A 27,744-nucleotide genomic window follows, 5' to 3' on the forward strand; every position below is an offset into this window, starting at 1 on the left:
TTTTCCATTTTTTCTAATATTTTTTATTCCCTCGAAGATGGGTATGTATGCTCCACTATATTCTTTCTCAACAGGAAATGTTATATTACAGCATCCTTACAATGCCTAGTTGTGGTGGTGGTGCACTTGTTTTTAGATCATGTGTCCTAATGGGAGTTGCTTTAAGTTATTCTTAGTTTAGCTGATACTGATCAGTAAAACTGATCGTTTTTTCTTTTTCCACAGTTGCAAACTTCGATCCAAGTACTTTCAGTTTAATGCGATGTGAATTTTGTGGGGCTGGTTTTGACACACGTGCAGGCTTGTCCAGCCATGCCAGGGCCCACCTGAGGGATTTTGGGATCACCAACTGGGAGCTCACCATTTCACCAATTAACATCTTGAAGGAGCTGCTAGCAAATTCTTCAGAACATCCTATGCTTCAGACTGCATTAGGAACAGATCCTTCGTCCCCACACCAAGAGAGAGAGATGCTTGGGTTTGGTTCCTGCAAAAGCACAACCCCCCTATCTGAATCCAGCATTTCACAGTCACCTTTCTCCCCATTCCCTTCATCCTGGGGAGAAGAACCCATGCAGTCCTTCAGAGATGGTAAGCAGTTAAACTTTGCTTGATTCTTTAAATCATTAATATAAGTATGCATTCTGCCTCATTTATTATTCTTAACTATATGCAGGCAATGATATTGTTTATAGCAAACAGTGGTGATTTTGCAAAACCTAAGACCCAGCCAGATTTTCTAGGAGCCCATTGGAAGAGGAGATGGAGATGTGTATCAGTGAAAGAAAGGATCTATATGTGATTCCATTTAACTTTTTATTGATAAAATACTGTATGTACTCAGACATACACTGAATCAGGAACAGTTGCTTCATTCCACTCCTGTTGCGGGAATAAATGTTGTACTATATAGGGATGTTTAAATATGTTAAATTATACATTAGCAATATAAAGAAGCCATTTACTTCCAACAATCTGAATCTTGTTGACTGAGTTGAACTGATGGGGTGCTATTGAGTTGGTAAAGCCAAAGTTGAAACCGTTCTTGTACTGCTGCTATGAGTGTGTGTGCACGCACGCGCGTTTGTGTGCGCGCGCATGTGTGCATGCACACACATGGGCTTTATCTGAATGACAGGATGGGACTATAGAAACAATTCCTCTTGACATTTATGCTACAATGCATTACAAAAGCCACACATTTCTATCTCCAATTTTAATTAAGAATTGAAAAATTGTGCATGTGCCCATGGGCTTTGGCATGCATTTTTTTACCCAGTCTATATACAGCTTTAATCTTTTGCCTGCTCATGCATTTTACTACCTATTCCCATTGCTGACAGAATGCCTTGCCTGGGAGCAACATTAAATTGTTCCCTCTTATATGGCCAACATATGAAGTTTCATATGTAACTTAAATACGTACTTGATTATGCAGTCAAGTGAGCATAAGAGTATAAACAAACGAATGCAGAGTATACGCAAGTACTTGATTTTGCATTTTGATACAATATGCAGTTTTTCTAAATTAGTGACTGCTTCAGGTTAACCATGTTCATTTGAGCATCTTATTCATCTTACAGTACCTGGCCAACAGCCTTATGCTATAAACAAGTCAACAATACATAAAAAGTAATACATAAAAGAATAATACATTCTATTAGAGATTTGTATGACAAATGAAGAAATTGTTAACGTTCTGGACCACAAAGTGGTACTCAAGTCAGTGAGAAGTCCTCCATGGATTATGTGTGGTGCACTTTAAAATGGCATAGCAAACAGACGTAAGTGTAACTAGTTGGAAGTACTTCTCTAGAGAGTGAAAAATCTCTTGTCATAAGAGCTGTTCTGTTAATGCTGCCAGCCCTCTTTTCAATACAGCCTGCTGTATCCTACAGAAGAAGGTGCCTCATGATGCCTTGGTATTATGAACAAGTTGGTATGAATCTCTTTGTCTGTCAAATATCCCACAGCAAGTACAAAGGGTGCTAAACACAAGTATCAGATTAAAGAGGACGTTTGCAAGCATGGCTACATCATCTAAATTCTGGAAATATTACATGATTGGATCAGACAATTTCTGGAGGCAAATTATGTACTTCCAGAGCCAAAGCTCAGCAGGTCTGACCTATAGGCTTTTTAAGTGAAAGACTGCTTGGGAAACCTTCCCAGGCTCCTTGGAGGAAGCACACCATATAAGTGTTATTAGTTGCAAATTGAGCTGCAAAAAGTACATCACTCATTACATGCAAACTGACAGTGTGGACATTTCTGTGAGGAGATGGGGATTTCTGACAAAAAGGCAATTTAAAGTGAGAGAAAGGGATGTAAAAAGGCCATCTGTGCTCAGAACTGTGAAAAATCTATGGCTGGTTTTGCGAAGTGGTATAACCAGAAAATCAGCCTAAAGATACGTGCTACTGTATAAAACCTAAGTGTTGTGCTATCATCAATTTACACATGCTTATTAGTGCTATTAATTAATATGTGTGTATGTATGAGACAGACTTTTCTTTGTAGAAGCACAAACATCTGCATATTTTAAAAAGTCCACCCTTAGGTAAATTGTCATGGAGAATCAAATGAAAATTATGCTGTGGTGAGATGTTGTATTAATGGAGTCTTCACAGTTGACTTTAATGAATATCTAACAGAGGGGAGGAGTGTGATGGTGTTCTGGAAGGAGGTGCCTGCTGAGGACACAAAGTACCACTGTTGCCCCCCACCCTCCGCTCCCATGCTATTAAATGGCTTGGGAGAAAAACCTGCATGCTGTGTCTGTATTATTTCATTTTCTTTCCTTCACTCCCTCCTGCTCCTCTCCCGCATTAGCCCCAGTTGCCTGGCAGTGCAATTTTCAGTTTCCTAGATCATTCTTTCCAAAATTTTATTCTTTCCAGAATTACCCCTCCTTTATCTGCCCACCAAAGTAAGCAAATTTCCAAGGGCTGCAACTGCAACTCTCCACTGATGAAACTCAGTCAGTGAGTGATTGCCTGAAACATAATCTTGCTCAGTCCACAGTTACAGAAGTTCTAGCACATGATGAGTAGGGTTGCCAGGTCTGTATATCCTCTTGGCAGGAGGGGGCGGGGCTAGTACTTTTTTGTGCGCGCACTCCTGGTGCTTCCGTGATGATGTCACATCTGGGAAGTGACATCATTACGCTGGCCACAGGCATGCTCTCACGCTTTGCACATGGCAAATTCAGACCATTGGGGGGCTAAAATTGGCCCCAGCGAAGCGCGGGAGCATGCCTCTGGCTGGCGAGAACAACATCACTTCCGGAAGGGATGTCATTGTGCCCCACTGGGAGCATGCCTGGTGCGCACTTTCCCGGGTTGCTTGACAGTGGTGGGCAATCTCCAGAGCGTTTGCCCACTGATTCCCATTCATTAATATTTCCTCGACTTGGTACTTTGAAGGAAAGCATCTCCATAAAGGTCATGAAAATATTTCTTGGAGTAATCCTGAGTTGCATTTATTTTATTATTTCTTATATTAATCACTTCTATGAAGTTGAAAAGTGCTGTTAAATATGTTGTTGCTGTGTATAATTTTTGAATATCAAAAATTAATGGAAATATAGTAATTGGAGGGTTTGAGCAGTTTTTGCTGTAGAGAGAAGTAAATAGATCCCCTAAGGATCAGTATGAAGTCATGCTCTGTTTATTACAATTCATAGATTATTTGGAGTCAGGTTAAAGTCAGGTGACAAATCTATGGATGATGCTAGAGTTTTCAGGAAGGCAAAATTGCAAAGAAACTAAAAATCTCTCCAAGGATCCAAACTGGGTGACTGCAAAAATAATGACAGAAATGAGATTCAGTGAAAATCACAGGCAAAGTGATCCATATCTGGACACAAAGTTAGAAGCTGGAGTTTTTGTTGCCAGGAAAGCATTCTTGAGATTGGAACCACTGGACATTTATTAGGAAAGAAACTGAAATAAAACAGCAAATGTCATAGTGTCATTACTTAAATCTACAGTATGGCCACATCTGGAACATGGTACACAATTCAGGTCATCCTACCACCTAACCTATTTGTAGAACAAGTTAAATAACAACAACAACAACAACAACATGTTGTTGTTGTTGTTACACCGATACCTGGCTGATACTTAGGTCTCTGGTGGAAACTTGTATTAGCATAGCAAGGCCAATCAATGATTGTGTTGCGTGTAACTTGAATAACAACAACAACAACAACAACAACAACTGTGCTTATATACTGACTTTCTAGACAAGTTAGTGCCCCACTCAGAATGGTGAACAAAGTCAGTGTTGTTATTATTCCCATAATACAGCTGGGGAACTGAAGCTGAGAGGAGTGGCTTAGCCAAGGCCACCTGCTGAGCTCATGGCAGTCGTGGGACTTGGACCACTAGAATGCTGATTCACAACCTAACAATTAAAAAGATAACTGAAGAAGGACATGTTAGAGGTTAATAATATAGAGAATATATACATTTTAATAAAATTATTAGCAGTGTAGACAGAATGGAGACCTCTTCCTATGTGCTATAACCATGTTGTCCAAGGCCTGGTTCTCACGTATCACTGATGGGTAGCAGGTTTATATTGCTTTAGAGGGATACACAAGATTGAATATTCCGATAAAAAAAGGTTCTCTTTATTATGGAAAGCTAGATACCAGAGGAAGAACTGTAGCCTACTTGTCTCCCTGCCATGGAAGTTTTCTATGAGTTGTGTTTGGTTTTTTTAATTGAACATCTAATCATGTCAACTTGCACTTAGAGTCTGAAGAAGTGCCTCATCTGAAGGAGTAAAACTAATGTGGAATGTGTCAGGATTTAGTATATACATGATTTTTATATCACTGGAAGGAGGAAGGCAAACATATTTCCTTCAAGGTATGTGGTTTTTTTCTGCAGCAGGGTGAGCTCTGCTTCCCTCTGCCCTCAACTTTTCCAACTGGCTCCAACTGTAGCAATGGATTTATGCTACTCTCCTATGAACTAGGGAAGACCATGGTCACTATGCAGAGGCAGGAAATGGCAAATCATCTCTGTTGAACTCTTGTCTTGATAACCCTAGCAGGGGTTGTTGTAAATTTGCTACAACTTGACAGCACTTTCTACCACCACTATGCATCTGGTAAGCTTTTGGCTTGCTTCAAATATTTATATGGTGTCTGAAATACTACTATCAGGAGTAGAGAGAGGAGGAAGAAGAGGAGTGGTTTTGTTATTGTTACAGAGGCAAGTCTATCAACACAGGCCAGCCAGCTTTTCCTGAAAACAGGAAGAACCACTTAGCTCCATAAGTCAATCCAGATTGGAAGTTTGTATGTCTGCCTAAGAGGGTACTACACACACACTTGGCCAAAAAAGTCCAAGAAGCAATGTCCAAAATTGTACAAATCTACAGCAGTCATAATACAAATCAAGCTATCTATATCATCTTCATCCTAAAACAGAGCAGGAATGTCTACCCCTTTTCTAAAGCACATTGTAAATATTGTCCTCCTATACCCAATACACCAGATATTTCAGTGACAATGCTGCAAGCTAGCTGCATGCTAAACCAAATCAAATGTGTGGTAAGCCAGTACTGAAGAAACTAGTTATTCTGACTGCACTGATTACTAAGGAACACATAATGGATAAATAGAGTGTCTATAAAATTACAAATATGATATGGATGCAAGCTCTATATACTGCTGCTTGGTGATGAACATCTTTTATAGGTAACTACTTTTACAAGGTTTTGAAGAATTGTCAATTAACTGAAGTTGAAGCCATGCTCAGTGCAGTAATTGTGTTGGGTATCTGCTGAGAATGGCATTGACTTGCAAAGCCATTGTGCTGGGATGTAAATGTGAGCATACATCTCAAAGGTGGGCAGAACAGTTGTACCCAAATCACAATAATGCATGGGTGTTGATTTAGATGATAGTGTACGGATCTGCAGATTGTGAAAGCTGAGGCATAAATATAAATTTTACTGATTTTGAGCAATATCTGGGAATGTTCTGAATGCTGCATTTGAGCTCCTCAATGTTCACAGTTGGGATGATTTTCAGAAATGGGTGGGTTTTATGAAAATACACTTCTGCAGGTAAGAGTATCCATCCAACCAACCAAAAGAGGATTGTGCCCAATCCAGTAGCTGACATTCCTTATCGCTCCAGTTCAATTCATGAAGATTGGAAAGGGTGGTAAGGTGTTCACGTAAGAGCAGTGAACACCCTGGCTGCTTGGCTTTGTAAAAAGTAGTGTCAGATCTTCGCTCTTCAAATTCTTCATTATCACAAGTTATCCAAACTTCTGTCATCCAGCCAAAATAATAAGCATGACTGTAGTTCCCATTTTAAAATTAACATATAATTAGCAGGTACCAACCAGTGTTTCCTCTAGTAGAAATCAAAGGTTTACTTTCAAGATGGAACTAGGCTTTGAGATGCATGGAGTTGCCACTTTGTGTTTGTGTTCTCTCTCTTCCATCTAGTTAAACGCTACACATGATTGCATTATTTATTACCCTGCTCCTAACAGCCAATTATGAGATTTTGCATAGCTTGTTGTGTTAAAGTATACATTATGAGGAAGAGAGAGACACATGGCTGAAGAAGGCAGCAGCTCCTGGTCTCTTGTACCATGTATTTCTGCTCTGAGACAAACGTTAAATGCAATCAGAATTAAAAAACTATCACTCAGGTGCTGAGATTGCCCATTTACAGGATCTTCCTGTGCTTCAGGTTTCTGTGTTAGGTGCTGGTATGGAATTTGACCCTCTAAGAGCATATGAGGCATATGAGAGCATCAAGCACTGATATTTCTACAGCCCTGTAGGCAAACAGCCTACGCAGAAGCTTCCTTAGCATGGCTAACTGCACAAGACAAAATCGTATTTACAGAATTTTTGGAAAGGAAATTTTTAATAGTACACAAATAAAATGGGAACCTATTGTTGCTAAGGGGGAACATATTTTGTCTTTTTCTCTCTTGAGAGATATTTGATGCCATTAGCGAACATATTTACCTTTTCTTTTGTGGTGTTTCTAAATTGCATTCAAAATACAAGGACATTGTCTTTGGGGGGGCAGTAGTAAATGAACACTTAGAAAGAAAAACTGCATTCAAAATGCAAGTTGAGTTTCTCTGAAACCAGTGGCTGGGTGAAAGTAGAAAAAGCAATATGGAAAATCCTTAAAATCTCCTTGCTATGTTTGTGTGTAGAGCTCCGTTAGCCTTTACACTGTTTCGTTTATCTGTAGTTTAAATATAGACATTTCAGCATTTTCATTATCTAGGTCTACCAACTGAACAACAAACAAGCAAATGGTGACTTTTTTCAATAAATTAGAGTTAGTGGACTACACTGCTGGCAGTGGTGCCATCCTAAGCAGAGCAACTCTTCTAATCCGCTGACTTCACTGGACTTGGGAAGATGTAACTTTGCTTAGGATGCCACTGCTATAATTTTTATACAATCTCCTTTTGGGGTTTGTTCAGTTAATTATTTAAATCCTGGTACATGTTTATTAAGTGAGAAATCCTGGAAATTTGAGATCAGTATTTTAATTTTTCTTACAAAATATATGTGTTGATCCAACCTCTGAGTCATTGAAAATAAAGAACTTTGGTAAATTATCTGGGCGAAAAATAGTATTACTTAAATGATTAAAGAACGTTTAGTTCTCAAATAAACACAATTATGTCTTTGACCTGTTTAATCAGTTATGAAAATGTGTGTACATCTTAAACCTTAGGCCAGGAGAGCCTGATCTCATCAGATCTCAGAAGCTAAGCAGGGTCAGCCTTGGTTACTAATTGGATGGGAGACCTGCAACGAAGACCAAGGTTGCAGAGGCAGGCAATGGCAAACCACCTCTGTTAGTCTCTTGCCATGAAAAGCCCACCAGGGGTCACCACAACTCAACCCTGACTTGAAGGCTGGATTTCATTTCAGTACAGTTTTAGACCTTTAAGGAAAGATTAAAGAATGTACAGTTTTAATGAAGAAAATTTGTTTTAAGTGAGGAGACCCCTAGAAACCCCGTTTATCTGGTTATCCACAATGTCTTCATCTCTCACTAAAACTAGCTAACATGCAGAGTCTGCAATGCCATTATAATGTAGGTGAAAGAAAGGACACAGGGAGGGAATCAGCCAAGACTCATCCCATCATGCTTTGGGACGAACCAAAGTTTCTGGCTTGAATACCACTACTAAAGTCACTAGGCCTGAAATCCCTTAACATATTATTGTTAAGTATTGTCATCTTTACTTCCTGGCTGAAAAAAATTAATGTTGTTAACCTGTGGCTCAACCAATTATAATTTTCTCTTCCACTGATTTATCTTGTTCTCACAGTACAGATCTTTGATCAGTCAGTTAATGATTTCAGCTCCACTCAACCCTTTAAAATGTTTTATTGAGGTTCTTCTTATCAATAGAAATGAATTTTAATCTTTTAACAAGGCGTATTGGTTCTTTTTTGTAAGTTAATTGCTCATAGGGGCAAGGAGGTTAATTCTGTACCTTTGATGAAACAGAGGATTTTATGACTATGGCCAGCCCTCTTCCTCATGCTTTTCTACGGGCAGAAACACGAATTGATTTTATTCTGTCCCTATCTGTTTCTGTAATTTTTGCCAAGCAGTAGGCTGTGGAGGAAGCCATCGGCAATAGAATTTCATTCCTATGCTCCACATTCCTTTAAGAATGTTTTTGGGGGACTGTCTGTTAAATATTTGCTTGCTGCCTACATACCTGGAGACCCACAGCCGCATCCTAAGCAGAGTTACACCATTCTAAGTCCATTGAAGCCAGAGGACGTAGAAGGGTGTAAACTGTGCTTAGGATGGCACTGTCAGACACCTATCTTGGTGAGGGGTTTGAAGTTTTAGCAGGGGCCTGTTCGAAGGGGTGAGATCATGTAATAGCTATCAAGTGCTTAAGGGAAAAACCACTTGAACAGTTTTCTGAGCTTCTTGGCTCTCAGAATACTAATGCTGAACTTCAGTATTCTGATCAAAGATCTCTTAGATGGAGACTTCAAACATAGAGTAGATTGCCATAAATAAAGACATCTGTCATCTACTTTTATGCACAGTTTCAGTTAGAATGGTCATTAGAACCCCTGCATTGCTGGCATGGCTTGATTCTGGAAATCTCTGCAGTGAATCACTTTAAGTAAAGATGGCTCATATTTTTTGGTAAGAATGCAATAACGGTGCCAATTACCTGGATTTTGAAGGCTAGGACAAAGATGTCCCCTTCCTAAAGTTTCTCAACTCAGTTGCTCCTTGTTCACCCAATGCTGGTGAGAGAGACAAGTACTACCTGCAGGCTCAAATACTTTCTTTTATTTAACATAGGTGCAGTCCTCAGGCATCTTTAAGAGGTGAAAAAATATATGGAATTATAGGGAAGGGAAAAGCAAATATGGGAACACGAAACTTGGAAAGGAGTGCTGAGGCAGGAAATCCTAGTGCATTTGAAAGTGAAGGATAGCGCAGAAATGAAATGCTTTAGTCATTGACTTCAAGCGTATGGGAAGGTGGCTGTCTTTTAGGTGTTGCTGAACATATTTTTATTTTATTAAAATTGACACATATTTCTTAACTTTAATATGAAAAGACTGACACGGCTTTTTAATTTTATTAGGTATGATTGATGCAGGAAATCTTAAATCAGGGTGCAGTTGACAGACTCTTCTCAGGCTTTTTTTACCTGCTCAGTATAGGAAGGGGGTCACAGTATGTACCAAAAATCCTTATTTGAGTGGGGTTTTATAGAGAAGTGTCTCCGTCATGGATTTATTTGCATTTTAATACCCACTTGCAGTTTCTTATTTCCCATGATGAAAAACAGCCTTTTAGTAAGCCACAACTTGTGTGTACCTCTGACAGATGCTAAAATATATTGACAGTTTAATCTACTAGCTTGACTAGCATCTGCAGAGAATGGAAATTACTATTTGTATAATCTATATTTTGTAATATATGGCAACTTCAAATATGTTTTCCATTCCAATGCACTTGAATAATTTTGCAATTTGGGGCCAGAAACTGAATGTTTACCTGTTTTTGTAGATACAAAAATAAGTATTTAAAATGTGGAGCCTAAAAGAGAAAAAATGCTAAATTCTAAATGCTAAATGCAAAAATGCTAAATGCAAAAACAAAAATGTAGAAAGTTATATATGATAGGTTTCTTGTTTGTAATGACTGATCATAGACACACGTATGGTTAGACTATCAGTTTTGGACAGTTCCTTTGTCATAAAGGTGATTGGACTGATGGCAGTTGAAAACAGGATACTTGTTATTATTCTAGCATTCTAAGGGTACCTAGAAATCTCAGGCTGCTTTTCCATCCTCCCTTCAGCTAAAGCGGCCGGTTTCTCTCTCTCTCTCTTCCTCTTGCTTTCCTTTGCCCAGATTCCTCCATACTGCAGGCCTCAGGCTGTGTTCTGGAGAGTTAGGCACTCTTTTGCTCTGGTCTGCTGGAGTATTAAGCTGAGTGGCTCTGCGAAGCGGGCGCGCAGTTGAGCGGTAATTCGGTGATGGAGTTGTTCTGTCTGGAGATGTGCCTGGGTGGTTTCGGTCTCTCCTGACTCGCTCCGGGCCTGTGGATTTCCCCTAGTTCGGCCGGGGGTGGCTTCACTGGGTTGACTCGGCGCTCGACTGCTTCACCTGATCAGGCTCAGCTGGAGTTTCGACGCTCCGCCATCCCTCCTGACTGCTGCCCCGCATGTGCCGGACCCAAGATGGCGGCCTCCACCCCCTCGCAGCCCAAAGCGACAAAAGCGGTGGCAGCGCCGCGGCCTCGAGACGACGAGGCGGGGGCAGGGGCGCCGCCCGAGGCCGGTAAGAGCCTGGCAGGGGGGCCAGAGAAGACGCGCCCTGAAGAGCATGGCGGAGTGCTGCTTCCCCTTCCCGAGTTTCCCTCCTGACCCTCGGGGCAAGCCGAGCTACTCTTTAAGAGAGCGCGGCGCCTTTGCTTTTCTGGCAGTGGGGAGGGATTGGGTTGAATGACAGGAAGCGGCGCCCTCTTTCTCTGCGATCCCTTGAGCATAGGTCACTGCACCTTTTCTGTCACCGCCATAGCCGAGTAGCTTCCCAAATAGCTCCCGCACTGGGCAGCATCACTTTAGTCCCCTTTGAAGCCGTGCAGCACCCGGAGTGCCTGGCCAGCGCCTCTCCGCTGTTTCTCGTAGCGCAAGCAGTTAGTTGATTTGGCAGTTGTGAAAACTGATTCGTGTTGAAACACGGTTCTGGGCTGTGCCGTCTTTCTAATCGCGCTGCTTCCAAACAGCACAGTTAGTCTTTAAAAGCAGGTTTCTGAAGTGTAAAAAATTTCTAGTTATTGACTGTGATCTACTTTAAAGCCCAAAACATGACAAATAACCGTGCGAAAAATATCAATAAACTTTGCCAGTGCAAGTGGACTGCAAGAAGCGTGTGTTATTGCAGTGTTTGCTTGGTTATCCTTGAGATGGTTGTAGTCTTGCCTGAATTCCCCAGTGGTAGACAGCATGGGGATTTTACCATTGCCTAGCTTCCTGTTACATTTTATTACCTTTGTAACCATTAAATATAGTTACGGTATTTTCAAGAGTGGTGTTTATTTTCCTCCATGTATGTAACGATCTTAGATATTATTATTATGAATTTTTCAATTAAAACAGAATGAATTGTATTTATTCATATTTAAATGAAGATTCTCTATTTAGGCTGTTACTGGCACCCATGTCATGTCATATTCGCAGACTGATCTTGCATATATTTCCATTAAAGTAAATCCCACTGTGTGCAGTGGGAGTTACTGTCAGGTAAGTGTGCATAGGATTGGGCTCTGCATAATGCTACTCTTGCTTTATCTTTCTGTGGCTTGTAGCTGACAAGCCACTGCTTGGTTTCTTGTTGGAAACAGTTTTGCACAACATTTTGCCACTTTATGCTCTAGTCAAGTTGTTTCCTCTGTTGCTGCACTATAGTAAAAACACTGACATCCATGATGTATTTTTTTGTAATTGCTGCTCCTATGAAGAGTACACATCAGTATACTTTCCCCTCTGTATCTTCACTGTGTTTTTGTGTACATAACTGTACTACAAATGCCGCTGAGCATGATATTTTGTGTTGTAAGGAATCAGAATAGAAAGTAATAATCTGCTGAATACAAGTTGAAATATAGCATCTTTATTAGATTAACTAAATGATGGAATCAGTTATTATTTTGTTTATTTTTTTTCCTTTTAAGGAATCGCTTTAGTTCATTTAATAGTCCTATAACAATTTTTGATGGCCTCTTCTCCAGGAAGACAGATGGCATCATTGTGTCTTCTAGCACTAAAATCTGGTCTCATAACCAGTATGGTAATTTTTAGTGTCATGTATCTTCCTACATATTTTTACTGTTTCTGCTAATGGTAGTTATGCATATCAATAATAACATAATAATAACATTCGATTTATATACTGCCCTTCAGGATATAAACTTCAGTATATAAACTTAACGCCCACTCAGAGCGGTTTACAAAGTATGTTGTTATTATCCCCTCAACAATAATCACCCTGTGAGGTGGGTGGGGCTGAGAGAGCTCCTAGAAACTGTGACTAGCCCAAGGTCACCCAGCTGGCTTCAAGTGGAGGAGCGGGGAATCAAACCCGGTTCTCCAGATTAGAGTCCTGTGCTCTTTACCACTACACCAAACTGGCTCTCAGTTTCTTAGGCTTTGGTGTTTTCATGACACAGTTTCTGATTATTATTTATTTAAACTTGTAGTGGATATTTTCTTTATTGCTCAATGGTTCCACACATTTTTATGCTTAAGCAATAGTAAAGGCTCAGTTGTTGCAATATCTTCAGTAACATTTATTTCACATTTTTGAGTAAGTTTCACAATATTTTTGTTACATTAAGTGGCACTTATGAGGCACGTGAATAATTTGTAAGGTATTTGTGTATGGCATGGATTAACTATCTAATATTGTTAGCTATGCAGTTTCCAGCTCAAGCTCCATACTCCCTTCTTTCTTTGATAGTCATGGCATCTGAAGAGGAAGATGATATGGTTACAGCAGAAATGGGATCACCAACACTTCAGAAGAAGAGTTCTCTAGCTGGATCATTAGACCAAATTCCAAACAGACTAGGGAACTCCCTGTCTCCAGAGCCTTCCAGCAACAAGGCAGACTCCCAGGATTCTAAAAGTGAGTCTCTTGTTGTTGTTGTTGTTGTTGTTGTGGTTTCTGTGGAGTATTGTGCATGATATCTGCAACAATAAGAGTTCCTTTCTCATCTGGCTTACAATGTTGATCTAAACCCTTCTCTTACAAACTGTTTTAGAAAGGAAAACTATTGTAACGGCATTTAGTTTGCTTCTTTGTGTTAGTGAAAGAATGTTCAACTTTCAGGACTAACAAAATTGCTGTTCATGTTAAACAGATTGCGGAAGAAACTATACACATCAAGAACTTGCATTCTTGCTATAAAAATGGAGTTTGGCCAGTAAATGCATTGCCTTCTTGATATCTTGTGTGTATTGTTGAAGAAGTAGCAGTACAACTCTACATTTTTCCCCATAGGATTGTTCATTTTAAAAAATCATTCAATAACTTATACAAAGTACATTGATGAACAACAGCATTGAATCACAGCCTGTCTGATTAACGCTCCATCGGTGGAGGGGTTTTCCATCTTGTAAACTGCACAGTGAAGCTCCGTTGTTGCAATTTATCTTCATTCCGAAGAAGCTTCTAATTTTCTGAGTTGGTTGTATTTGTTCCTGAAGTGGAGAAAAGGTTTGCACATATGAGTTCAGCTTTAGGATAATTACAAGAAGCAAGTCATTACCAGTACACTTAACCATTCTTGGCTGTACTTGGGTAACAGTATTAAGTAGTTCATAATGATTGAAAGGTGTTCAAAATAAGAATTACAGCTGTGTGTCAGTGGGAGACTAAGGGGTACTTGATATGGTGCATGAAGCATCTGGGACTAATTTGATGTGTCAGCTAAGCCCACATAGATCAAAGCAGTGGTTGCATGTGGACATAGTGATTAAGTTTTGCAAATGAATTTTTCAGAGGGAGCCTTGTCACCCAAAAAATACCATTACTTACTAAATTCATTCATCACAAAATAGATTGCTGGTGCCAATGTGTTTGGCCAAACTGGGGTTTGTGATATCTGAGAGACTGACTTATGAAGAGGGACTCAAACTCAAGACTGCAGTGTGCACAGGTGGTCTGCTGACAAGTAGCAAAGAGAGTGTGAGGTTAAGCTTAACCTTGTCTCAATAAGTCACTCTCCTCTTTCCAGCACCAAACCTCACGACGTGCGAGGTCTGTGGCGCCTGCTTTGAAACTCGCAAGGGCCTGTCCAGCCATGCTCGTTCTCACTTGCGTCAGCTTGGTGTGGCTGAGTCCGAAAGCAGCGGAGCCCCCATCGACTTACTGTATGAACTGATGAAACAGAAGGGCAAACAGGACAGCGGCCCCGTCTCTCCAAGTCTTAGCAAAAAATCTGCTTCTCCCAAAGAAGGGACTGCAGGGTCCTCACGGCCAACACTGTTGCCCCCCTCTAAAGCTACAGAACGGCCTCAAGAGCCTCCTGTAAACAAAGCAATCAAATCCCCTCCAGGTTTCAGCTCCAAGAATGTTGCCCAGCCAGGATCTCCCATACTCAAGAAAGTGACACCTGCTCTGCCTGGTTCTCCTCCACCAAAGAACCCTGAAGACAAGAGCCCTAAGCTACCGCTGAGCCCCCTGCAGAGCTCTCCTAACGCACAGTGGCCACAACCGGAGGAAGAAGGCCCCTTAAATCTAAGTGAGTCTATTTGATGCTGATGCTTCTTGCTGTGCGTAACACTGGAGAGTTGGCAGAGAGCTTTTGTGTGTGGCATTACCCTGTGGGTGTGAACCAGTTGAGGCCCTCCCCACCTGCCCTCCCCACCAGACACGTTTGACATCCATTGGCTGCAGAAGCTGCTGCAATCACACATATTATCTCTTGTGTACACAGCAGAAAAGAAAGGGCCTGGGAGGTAAATTGAATGTGTCAATCTGCAAAATGTTCCTTTCTGATTTCTAGAGTTATTGCTTTTAGATGAATATTGGTTCTTTGCTGTTAGTCTGAGGGTACTCCCTCTCAGATTTGTACAACGAGAGCTGCTTATATGGTATTGCTACATACCTGCCTACCAGGGTGTTCTTTCCAAAGGAGGCCCTTCCCTCTAACTCAACAGGTTCCTTTCCCAATTTGCTTCTGGGAGGGGCAGTCCTGTTTATATTACTCTGTGTACATGCCACAAAGCTTTCCCATATGTCCTTTCAATTTGTGCTTGGGGGTCCTTATTATTAAGTCATTCTCAGAGGGACAGCAGCAGTAAACACCATCTGCTTCCTGCCCAAGCCCTGAGCAAAGCTACTCACCTGAAGAAAAGGCCAAGGTACTCTGTTAAGATCCTGATTATAGATATTCAGTTAAAAACAAAAGTCTATCTCAGAACAACGAGTGAGGAGTGTAGTGCTGTTAGTACCACAGATTTCCCACCTGGAGGCAATTTCTACTGCTTTTAAGCCACACTGTTTTTGACCTTCTGCACAGCAAGCCTGAATGTTATTCATGTGCCCTCCTTATCAGGGCCAACGGTAAGATTGGATGGATTTGCTGCTAATGCTGGTGATTCATTATTTGCTTGAAAAGGTGATGCTTGAAAATTAGCATAGGCATGCTTCCTGGGGACTCTAGTATTCAGGGATAGGTCTCTTCAGTAGTGTTGGTGATGGAAATGTTTTCTATGAAAAGCTGCCAGAAACAGCATGAGTTACTCAGTACCACTTGTATTGGTTTTGTGCAGTTTTTCTTTTTGCACTGCAGGGAAACCATGCCTATAATAATGATTCAGAGCTTCTTTGCAGATGTTGCTGGTGAGAGAGCAGTGATTTTTTATTATTGCTGTGACTAGTCAGGGGCATATGTGTCTTTTAGAGGCTGGGCAGGAGCAGAGGGGAACCTTTTGGTGGGCCAATCAGGTTAGGCTTATCTGAGAGTGCCAAGGCCATCTTACATATAAGATTTTATTGTCCTTCCAGCAGCCAAGTCTACAGTATGACTGCTATATTGTCAGTGTACATTCTGAGAGATCTACCTTTAACAATGAATCCTTGTTTCATCTGGGTATCTTTAATTTTTTAAAAAACCCGTTTGCTGCTGTTAGAACCCTTAAGTTATTAGGGGCAAGTGACTCTTGTTATAGTGCAGAAGTGTAGTTAAAACTGAACACTGGAGTCCTCAGATCTGTTGTTCTGTCTTGATTATGCAACTGAAAATTGCTGCTGGGGAAAAAGAGTCTTTGTACAGCTGCTTCCATTTTGAGCTGTAGTCCATCCCTATCTGTTCCTTTTTACTTCCGGCATGTATATTTGCACTTCACATTCGAGAGACTGCTGGGAGAGCTGTGTTAAGCTGTGTTCCATTTAACCAGTCATGTATCCAAGTGGAAGTTTACAAAAAAACATCTTGTCCCTTCTAGGTCTTACATTGCTTCTTTAAATATTCATGGATACTTTGAACTTTTGGCATAAATCTGCATGAACTAAATAAGCTCTTTAAGTAACAGTTCTACACACATTCAGTAACAACAGCAGTCAATCTTGCTGTCAACTCAGTTCTTGTTAATGGATCGCATAGTAAGTTAATAGATTGTAGGATGTGTAGCACTGAAGAACTGCAGGACCCTTTGTAATCTATTTTGAAATTAAATGTTTAATTCTGGATCAAAGATATTTCTAGGAGCTTGCAGGAATGGAGAACTGTAATGTTTTAGAAAGTATTCTATTGAGGTCTGTGCCACTGTCATGGATGACTGTTTAAATGAGATTCTTCAGTCTGGAGGTGTGGAATGCTTGGGGGGAAAGCCCCTCATATGCATTGTGCCTCAAAGTAGGAGTTTCTGTTCTTTTTTTAAAAAAAGAAACAACTCTGTTCTGGAATCTTGCTTTTCAGGCAAGAATTCATCAGTTATTAGTTGGAAACTATTGAATTTAGGAAAAGTGCCATCTTATTCTGAACAGCTAGTGTTTGAAGTTGCCATTAAAAATGTCTGCTAGTTTAAGCTGAAGTGGAAAGGGCTTCAGTGTCATGTTTTCAGAAGCAAGAATGTTTGAAAACTTGACCTGAGCTAGTGTATAGGGAATCTGATTTAATTTCAGGTCTTCCATAGGAATTTTTTGCTCAATTGCTAAGACAGTAGCAGTGATATATATGGAATAACTCACCATCTGTTTGGGCCTCCTTGTTAAATTCTCTTGAGAAGCCATTGTATCATGCCATTTGTGGAATAATGGATCCAACAAAGTCCTTTTCAAGTTGTAACAGGTGCTTGAGACGATTGTGATCAATGTGTTTTCTTTCCGCAGCTGTAGATAGTGACTCGGGCAGAGAAATTGACTGCCAGTTATGTGGTGCCTGGTTTGAAACCAGAAAAGGGCTGTCAAGTCACGCTAGAGCCCACCTGAGACACCTGGGAGTGAGCGATCCAGATGCTAAAGGATCTCCTATTGATGTTTTAAATGATCTCATCAAAAGTGAAGACTTCAAAGGCCGTCTTTCTTCTCTCCTCCCTAGTGAGAGAGAATCGTTAGGGGAGACTGGGAGTTCTGATGGACCCAGCCCAAAGATCACCGCTACAGCAGCGCCTGCCACAGGCATGAAACAAGCACATTCACCAAAGTCTTTGGGCAAACAGCCATCTGTACTCTCACCTCACACCCCTCCACCATCCAAGAAACTGAAGCCACATGGCCACAGACTGACAGCTGTGGCCTCTCTGCAAAGGAAACAGGGTCTTTCTTCCAGCGCGTACTGGGCATCAGATGCTGAGATGGCTCCACTCAATCTCTGTAGGTTCTATCAGCGCTGGGTCCTGCCCCCCTTCCCTTCCCAGTCTTGTTTATGTGACATGGAGCTGTGCACCTAAAATCCATTTCCTGCCCCAGTTTCTGATAAGCAGCAAAAGGGTGGGGAAGCAAGTTCTTTGGCCCACATGCTCCCCATTGCCCTTTCCCTGCAAGCTTTTTTCCTGAACATTCTGGTGCAGTTTTCCCAGCTGGCCTCTATGTGTGCTGAAATTATCCCTTCTCTGTTTGGGGATTCACTCTATGTTTTTGCCTTGCTCCAAAGGAAAGACATCTTCCTGTTCCAGATGGAGCAAGGCTGTATGCTTACCTGCTGTATAATTAGGACTATCACAAGACAAATGAAGTCCAAGCTGCTTTGCTTGCTGATGAAGGGGGAACTGTGACTGTACTATTTGAAAGGAGAGTATACAAGCTGATTCAGAACCCTTTGGGGCCATTGGTTGGACTCTGATTGCTGAGATTTTTAGAGCACTCAGTGACTTCACTCAATGTCAGCAGAATGCTCAGAAGTGTTTTTTTCTTTGGCATTTAATGTCCTAGCAGTCATTGAGCCAGGAAGAAGATTCCCTCTTGTCCCACCGGGGCTACATCTCATTCTAGTGATGGAGGAAACAGTTGTTCTCAGTGGTGGGATTTCAGCCATTTCTCTCACACAATGCAGGGAGAATATATAGAAGGGTTTGTTTGGGTACAGGTGGTTTAAAGTTACTGGCACCGTGTATCAAGTGTATTTTATCCTTGTGCACTGGCTGTTCTGCGTTACCTAAGGAAGGCTGCGTGGCTCAGGCTTAGGATGGCAAAAACAGAGCACTTGGTCTTTGGTTCTTTCCCCAACCATGCACTGGGATGTGAGATTCCTTCTGACCACCCTCAGAGTGAGAATGAACCAGCCATTGAATTCTTCTGCAGGAAAGGCATTCAGTATTTCTCATTGTAGGTCTGAGTATTTAGATGTTTATTAGACAGCACATGCACTTCAGTCAGATGTATTGTCCTGTGTTTTGAAAAGTGCTATTGAGGATATTTGTTAAATAGAAGATTAGTTTTCATGCCAGATTCCTTTGCACACACCTGGACTGCTTGCTTCATAAACAGGATTGGGAGTGGGTGGCGGGTGGCAGCAATCTCAGAGATTCTCTTCTTCCTCATCGCCAAAAATAAAATATCATGTCTTAAGGGCAGCCATTTGGCAATGCCTGCTTTCTCTGCCTCTTGTCCATGTTTCCAGCATCCCCTGCTTTGACCACATCCACCCAATTTTTCATGCTTGATAGGAATTATTGGTGGTTTATTTCTTTTGGCCAAGCTTGTTGAGGGATCAGCTTTGTCTTGTGTAAAATGCTTATGTTAAGTGCCTACTTCATACTGCCTTGCAGGGGAGCAATCTAGCTGGTGTCCAGGTTGAGTTCAGTTCTGTGTCTGTTCCTTCTGTAGGGCACTGAAACTAAATGTCATCTTTTCCTTCCCAGCCTCTGGAGCAGAACCTGTGCGAGACATCAGGTGTGAGTTCTGTGGTGAATATTTTGAGAACCGGAAGGGGCTGTCCAGCCATGCCAGGTCACATCTACGTCAGATGGGGGTAACTGAGTGGTATGTGAATGGCTCCCCCATTGACACACTCCGAGAAATCCTGAAACGACGGGCTCAGCCTCGGACCAGTACCTCTGGCTCCCCATCACAGGGTCAGAAACCCATTGCCCCATCTGTTCTTGGAGGCTCTCTAGAACCATGTGGCCCAGGGGAGAGTCATGTGCCTGCCATCCCTAAAAAGGCACATCAGCCAGGGAGTCCTATGGGGCAGTCTTCTACCTCTTCCCCTCCCCCAACTGCTAGAAAAATTTTCTCTGCGCTTCCCTCTCCCTCTTTGCACAAGAAACTGAAGCAAGACCATTTGCGAATGGAAATCAAGAGGGAAATGATGTCTGGGGGACTTCACAACGAGTCGCATCTATCAGACAGACCTTGGTCACCACGAGAGGAGATGTCCCCACTCAATCTCTGTAAGTGTTAGTCATGAAATCTTTGTACATAAAAATTGGAGATAGGCAGAAATGAAAAGTGAACAAGTGAGAAACTGGGAGACAGATCCATGGGATTTTTATCAGTTACTAGCTTGATACCCATGCTTTGCTACGGTATTTAACTAGTGAACTTTTAGGGGAACACTGGGAGGTGCATTTTACCTCAGGACACATTCAATGACTCCCAATAGCAGCTGAATACTGTTTAGAATGTGCTGGGTGAGGACCAATCAGGACATATATGCAAATGTGTTCCAACTGTCTCTGGGGGTGGGATGAGGTGTGGAATGTTGTGAACCCCAATCAGCCCGCATATGCAAATGACCTTGAAAGGCTGGCTCAATCAGGGAAGAGTGGCCAAGCTGGCAGTGGGCGGGGGCACAAGCTGGCAGCAGCCTTCCAGCCACACAGAGGAGCTGTGTCCCTTTGGGAAAACACATTTTACCCCTTTTTACCTTAGAGGGCAAATTTCTTAAAATCTCTTCTTACTGGGTATTTACATCATGAAAGGAATGTCCTCCCCAAATTTCATGTTTCTAGAGGTGATGCCTGGTGGCTGGTAGTCAGGTCAGCTGAGTATCATTTTAACATCGTCTTGTGTTTGTGCAACCCATTCTGTGCTTGAGAGATGGGGGCCTTGTCACTTTGCTAAACTGGTTGCTTGTGAAATGGACAGAAACAAAATCTTAAGTATTTGACATCTTCCTAGTAAGAAACCCTAGTTTCTTAGTTGCCAAAATAAACACAAGTATTTAGGTGCAGTCATCTTCAAGTGCCCAGTTGTTCTTCAGCTAGTGGGGTGTTGAACAGAATGCAGACATGGAAAATACGGATTCAGAAACCTACTCAGCCCTGACGCTAGATGGGAGGTTTTAGAAAAGACATTATGTCAGATCTAAATGAAATAAATGCTTCATAATTTTGTCTGCATTGGAAAATGTTGAAGTGAATAAGGGTATTTTGAAAGGTACCTGGCTTGCTGTTAATTTCTTGCTCTTGAGCCAGTCTCTGTGCTCTTTTATCTGTCCCTTGTAGCCTCTCGTGCTGATCCTGTGCGGGATATTCGTTGTGAGTTTTGTGGTGAGTTTTTTGAGAACCGAAAGGGGCTTTCCAGCCATGCCAGATCTCACTTGCGCCAGATGGGAGTAACTGAATGGTCAGTCAATGGCTCCCCCATTGATACACTCCGAGAAATTATAAAGAAAAAGAACAAGCCGTGCTTGATAAAGAAGGAGCCGACCACAATGAGCATTGAGCTTCCAAAGCCCATGGGGGAGGATGGAGCTGCTCCAAAGTCCCCTGGGAAAATGCTGCAGTCCATGTCTTTGTCCCCGCTGGGCGGGAGGACAGGAAAACCAAACCTTGGTCGGGAGATTTCCTTATCTCCACTCAAGTCACAGGAGGGCTTCTTGGCATCACTCTCCACTAAGCGCCCGCTGTCAGATGAGAGGCTGACTGGCTCCAGTGAAATGAAGCAGAAAACCTACATCCAGACTGAGTTGCCATTCAAAGCCAAGCATGTGCATGAAAAGCCCACTCATACATGTAAGTGCCTCCCCTAGAGGGGGGAGGGATATGGTTGGGATCTAGAAAGCTGCCTTAGTATTCTGTTGTGGGACCTTGTCTTGGGAACTTAAGCTTACTAGTGTGCCAGAGGTGGGTATGAAGTGGGATGGAAGATCCATCAGTATGCATAGGGACTTCAAAGAGCCAGTAGTGTGTTGTAGTCTTCAGAGAAGACCTTTGATACTGGTCAACATCTTGATTGATACAGGCCTTAACAACACTCCTCTGAGGGTGTGCTTAGCTAGCAACTGGCTAACATGTTGACTGTCCTCCTCCTGCTTTGTGTTGTTAAGTTCCATATGGCCTCTGGTTGATCATTTATTTCATTATCATTGCCACCGCCGGCACCAGGGTCTCTGGCGCCTGTGGCCACCCTCCTGCACGCGTGTGCGCCCCCAGACTGCGTGATGACATCACCACGTGATGACGTCATCACTTAGCAAAGCCGGGCCCATTGGCCAGTGGGTCGCTGGGGCGGCACACGGAGGCTGCCCACGCTTCGCATGCCATCCCAGCCGCCTGCCTGTGGCTGCTGCGCCCGGCTGGGGGTGTGTGGTAGCGGTGGTGCAAAGTTGGCCAGCTGCAGCAGCTGCGGGCCAGGCATGCCAGCTCCGTGGCATGCGCCCTCGTCCCCGGTGCCCCCTCCAGCGCCCCCCACGGTGCCTACCTCACTGCCTCAATGGTGGTGCCGGCCCTGATCATTGCAGATCCAGGAATCATGCCTTCCAACCAGTTAGTGATACACTAATCGAAGATAGACATCTAGCCTATATGTGTGTGAAAGATTGTGGGGTTTTGTTTACTTGGCTTGTGAGCTGTGGATGAAGGGGGTTGAACGCAACATTTCAAGACATTCCGTGGTTTTTTTTCCAGACTGTCCACCTCAGTTTCAAAGAATTGTTTTAGGAGTAGAAGTAGTGACGCAGAATGAATAATGTGGTGCCCTACTCTTGAACAGTTGCTTTTTAAATACTTCGCTGAGAACTTTGCTTAGTATAGCTGCTTGCCATTTCTGTTCCCAGCCAGTGAAGCCTGCTGTGAACTGTGTGGCCTCTGACTGTCCACCTCAGTTTCAAAGAATTGTTTTAGGAGTAGAAGTAGTGACGCAGAATGAATAATGTGGTGCCCTACTCTTGAACAGTTGCTTTTTAAATACTTCGCTGAGAACTTTGCTTAGTATAGCTGCTTGCCATTTCTGTTCCCAGCCAGTGAAGCCTGCTGTGAACTGTGTGGCCTCTGACTGTCCACCTCAGTTTCAAAGAATTGTTTTAGGAGTAGAAGTAGTGACGCAGAATGAATAATGTGGTGCCCTACTCTTGAACAGTTGCTTTTTAAATACTTCGCTGAGAACTTTGCTTAGTATAGCTGCTTGCCATTTCTGTTCCCAGCCAGTGAAGCCTGCTGTGAACTGTGTGGCCTCTACTTTGAGAACCGGAAGGCGCTAGCCAGCCATGCTCGTGCCCACCTCAGACAGTTTGGAGTGACTGAATGGTGTGTGAACGGCTCTCCAATTGAGACTCTGAGTGAGTGGATCAAGCATCGCCCCCAGAAAGCTGGAGCATATCGCAGCTACATCCAAGGTGGGCGGCCCTTTACCAAGAAGTTTCGCAATGCCTCTCATGCACGTGACAGTGATGCCTCTGGGAAGAGAGCTCCCCTGAGCCTGCAGGCAGGCAGCCCTTCACTGCTGAGCAGAAGTCTAGGTGGGGAGATGGTGCCCAGCGAGCCCAGCAAAGCTGTGGATACAAGCAACGAAAGACCTGCAGTCACTTCGCCTCTATCGCTGGTAAAGATGGAGGAGCATCACCAACATAACATCAACAGTGAGTCATTGCTCCCAATTTGCCAGCACAGGTTCACGTAGAGGACAGGGCCCATCACAAAGCTTTCTGGACTCTCAGAGAAAGCCTGTTTGTAGAAGAGGCACTAGCTGCCTCAGAGAGCCCATCAGGAAGGCACAAATCTGATCTTTCACTGGCTCTGCCAGCAGAATCAAACAATTTGGCGAGTTCCAGCAAACTTATTTAATAGATTAATATGTTAAGATCTTAGCCATAGAGGGACATTCCTAGTCAGTGATAACTCTCTACAGTGGCTTAGACAGAGTTGTTCAGAAAATGGTGCATGGTTTTAAGACCTGCTTTTTGAGGTTGTGGGTTTTTTTTTCACTCCTGGCCTTTGTTGTAAGTAAAAATATAATTTTCAAAAATGGCTTTTCACCCCAAATCTTCCACTGCGGTGTGCTTGCTGCATCCCTCCATCCTGTTCTGAAAAGAGATTTCCCTTCTGTTCCTTAGAATTTGAACGGAGGCAGGCCAAGCCTTTTGAGACTCCTGCACCTCGAGAAGAGGAAGCCAACGACATGCAACAGAAGGCTGAAGAAGTCCGCCAGCCACCCCCCCGAGTGAGACCAGTGCCATCCTTGGTTCCTAGGCCACCACAGACTTCCTTGGTGAAGTTTGTGGGTAACATCTACACACTGAAGTGCAGGTATTCCCCTATCTTGCCTATTCCCTTGTCTGCAGTGAAATTGGAATAGCGGGTAGTATTGGTAGCTAATACCAGCCTTGATGTCATCTCAGACCCATTAGACGACAGCCCTTCTTGCTACAAGGCTCTCAAGGGCAGGACATGAGATGAACAGAACCTCAATTCCCCTTCTCACATGTACTTTTAGGGAGCTTAGTTTCACTGTCTGCTTTGACATGAGTAATGCTCCAAATTGCCTCCAGTTAACATTGTGTTCTGTTTTGCAGATTTTGTGAAGTGGAGTTCCAAGGGCCCCTCTCCATCCAAGAAGAGTGGGTGCGGCACCTTCAGCGCCACATCTTGGAAACCAACTTCTCCAAGGCAGATGCTTTGCGAAGTGGGACTGATGTGCCTGTGGCACCACCTGTAGCTGAGGCCCAGTAGCAGAGTTCTTAAGAAGCACCTGCATTCCAAGGGTTTCTCCCTTACCTTTCTGAATGAACAAAATCAATGGTTAACAAATGAGGATAAAGCAGTATTTAACTTCTGGGCTCCCCTGCTTCCCTGTAGGCCAGGTTTCTGCTGACCTACTTGGACTTGGGGCAGGGGGAAGGATCCTAGAGTTTGAGCACTAAATAAACCATGCTGTTTTTGTGGAGATGCTCCTTACTGACAGCAGTGGTAATCCAGGCTGGAGTTTGCTTGTGTGCATTCTGTCTGCACGGAGGGAAGGTGTGGAACAAGGTAAAATGGGGATTTCCTAGTCCTTCCAATGAATGCAAATTTCGCCAAAGACTGTCTCGCATTGCAAGGAGGAAGCATGTACTTGCTCTGTTGCAGACGAAGTTGTGGGAGATGTCATGGTGAGATTTGTGAATATGAGGTTCTAGTGAAAATTGTGAACATGAAGATCTGTTTGAGGTCAAACATAGGCAAGTTGGGAGGGTGGAAGCAGAGCCATTTTGCTCTGTGGGGAAAGCTGTTGATTCTGTGTGACCCTAGAATTAATGTATGTTTGGCTCCTTAGGTGACAAGTCTTTAGTTTCTGTAGCCGTTGGATCCTGTTGTGCATGTTCATGTCCCCTAGCTTTGTACTGGGGATTACCGTCCCACCTACATTAAAGGGGAAACCATGAATTCCTTGACCCATATCCATTTTCCCTTTCCCTCAGTTCCAGATGTTATTTGATCATCCTTTTCCATTTCATGTGGGACGTCGGAGAGAACCCATTTCTGCCATGTCATGGTAATCAAGTATTGGCAGAAAGGTGTGGTTCTTCCCTATTGCTTAGACTTGGGCTGCAGAATGAGTAATGATAGGCTATATGTGACCTCTGCCTGAAATCAGGGACGGTGTACCCTTCTGGCCAGCTCTGGATAAGCAAGTCCTGTCCAAGAGTACCTTAAGGGCTTAGAGCAACATGGTCTTTGTGGACTTCTCAGCAGTTCTGTGCTTCTCCTTTCTAGCAGGCACTTGGTGCAGTTCCCAAACCAGCAACAGTAGGTCTTGCCAGAATTTCTGCTTTCCTATCCTTGCTCACTGTTGCTGTCCTCTCTCTCTCTTCATAGAACCTCAACTTTTTAAAATCTAGTTTTGTGTAGAAATAACATTCATTTTTATTTGGAACCCAGGCTGAGCAGAGTCTGGAAGGAAATTACCTTTTAACTTTTTCAATGGGCATATTCTGGTTATTACTGTACCTAGGAATATGTATATTAGATTAAACCTGTTCTGGAAACAAAATGGAGAATCCTGTGTTCTTTTTTGATACCCTATAAATGTGGGAGAGAATGAAAATGTGTTCTAGTTTCCATAGAAGGGTAGTCCAGAGCCTTACTAGTGATATGGAAGCTGTTCTTTCAAGAAGTCTAACGCTCTGTCACCCACTGTGCCTTCAAAATAGTTGTATTGCTTCCTTTTAAAGCACATCTAATCGTGTGTGATTGTGAAGGCTGCACCTGTAGAGATTTTGCCTTCTGTTTTGCTCTGTGCAACCTTGTCCTCTGATTCTGATTTTCAGGTTCTCCTTTAGACAGACAGACAGACAGAGAGACGCATGCACGCGCGCGCACACACACTCACAGAACAACATTGCAAAGAAGGCTGAGCAGCACAATACATAATCAAAATCAATATACCAAAATTGTTTTTTCACAACAACATACAGTGCAGAAGAAAGTTGATGGATAAAACAGAACTAATATCGGTATATGCTGCACAGGATTCGAAGGTAGCAGTGTTCTAAACTTTGGTTTCAATTCAGGCATATAACAAAAGGTATGTGCAAATCTCCCAGCACAGAATGCTGTACTTAGAAGAAATATCCTCACTACACTGTTACAATCTGCAATGGTTTTCCATTACACAAATCAGGACTTAATCCTATACACAGGATTGTCAAGCAAATCTTACAAGACTCTTCAGTAGCATACTAAACCCCAATCATTACAAAGCAGAGATGGGCATGGAACAAAAAACAACATGAACTGCTCAGTTTGTGGTTCGTTAATTTCCATGGAACACGAACTTAATGAACTCACCCAATTTCTGAACCGGTTTGGGGTGGGGGGCAGGACACCCCCCTTCATGCTCAGAGAGCCCAAACTCGCAGGGAATTTTCAATAGGCTCTCCGCCAGCCACCCTCCAAGTTTCATGAAGATTGCAGTGCGGATCTTCGAGTTATAGAGCACCAAAGCTGGTGCCTCCAGCAAAGTCTGGGTGTGTGTGTGAAAAGCTAAGACTAAGATGGGGGGGGGCAGTGTCAGATCTAGGGTTGCCCGCGCCTGGGGCAACCCTCGGCTGGCCACCTCACGCGTGCATACAGCGTGCACGTGCTCCCCGCGCTGTGTGATGACGTCACTTCGGTCATCATGCAGGGCGGAACGGCGGCAGTGTGCGGGGCTGGGAAGCCACCTGCGCCATTCGCCTCCCTGCAGGCGAGTGGCGCGGGCGACCTCACAGCCCCCCATGCTGCTTTCGCCTGCCCCGCAGGACGGGGCGGCCAGCTTGCCAGGCACCCCCTGCCCTGCAGGGCAGGCAAAAGGCAGCGTGGCCACCCGCGCCATTCGCCTGCCCTGCAGGACGGGGCGGCCGGCTGCCCCATCCTGTGGGGCAGGCGAATGGTGCGGGCGGCCCTGCAGCCCCCTGCGCTGCCTTTTGCCTGCCCTGAAGGATGGGGTGCACGGCAAGCCAGCCGCCCCGTCCTGCAGGGCAGGCGAAAGGCAGCGCGGGGGGCTATGAGGCTGCCTGCGCCCTCTGGCAGCTGGCAGCTGCTCCCGGCGCCCCCTCCCTGGTGGCACTGGAGGCAGACTACCCCCCCTACCCCCCTCTATCTGGCCCTGGGGGGAGGAAGAAAGGAAAAAAGCACCCTTTTCCCAAACACCTCCCCAGTCAGTAAGAAAAACAAGAAAGCAAGAGAAAAGAGGCTTTTCAGCCCCTTTTCCAGCAGCCAGAAGTGCAGGCCAAAGATCCAAGTTCCAATCCCAACACCACAGCTAGCCACCAAGCTCTCCTTCCTCTCCCACTCTAGAGAAACTGAAACCAGGAATCACACGGCTTCCCCTATTTATGGAAAAAGCCAAGAGATTGAACAACACAGGAGCACGCTGGTTGGCAGAAAAACCTGCCTAACATGGTTTTGGAAGGAAGAGATTGGTGTTGTTATGGTTGCTGAAGGCCCATCTCCTCAATTGTCTTGGAGATTCTAACCCTCTCCCCTGCTTTTCCTGGCTGGATAGGCCAGAGTGGGAGCTCTCTAGTTGGCAGGGACAGCTGCCAATCA

The 27,744-nt window shown here is 43.5% G+C and overlaps 1 protein-coding gene across 3 annotated transcripts in view; it reads left to right on the top strand.

Moving 5' to 3' along the window:
- LOC129328123 (protein Wiz-like) overlaps positions 1-25,698 on the top strand; it is a 76,875-nt gene extending 51,177 nt beyond the window's left edge. For 2 of the 3 annotated variants that reach the window (XM_054976915.1, XM_054976914.1), the window contains exons 5-13: positions 226-591; positions 13,025-13,192; positions 14,304-14,810; positions 17,405-17,887; positions 19,375-19,905; positions 20,962-21,471; positions 22,881-23,315; positions 23,790-23,982; positions 24,249-25,698. In XM_054976915.1, the coding sequence (XP_054832890.1) occupies positions 226-591; positions 13,025-13,192; positions 14,304-14,810; positions 17,405-17,887; positions 19,375-19,905; positions 20,962-21,471; positions 22,881-23,315; positions 23,790-23,982; positions 24,249-24,405 (3,350 nt within the window). In that variant the 3' untranslated portion in view covers positions 24,406-25,698. Of the gene's footprint in view, positions 1-225; positions 592-10,705; positions 10,844-13,024; positions 13,193-14,303; positions 14,811-17,404; positions 17,888-19,374; positions 19,906-20,961; positions 21,472-22,880; positions 23,316-23,789; positions 23,983-24,248 lie in introns of those variants that run through there. The other variant, XM_054976916.1, reaches the window with a different exon arrangement.
- The last annotated feature ends 2,046 nt before the right edge of the window (positions 25,699-27,744 follow it).

This window comes from Eublepharis macularius, chromosome 4 (assembly GCF_028583425.1).
Source record: "Eublepharis macularius isolate TG4126 chromosome 4, MPM_Emac_v1.0, whole genome shotgun sequence".
Lineage (NCBI taxonomy): Eukaryota > Metazoa > Chordata > Lepidosauria > Squamata > Eublepharidae > Eublepharis > Eublepharis macularius.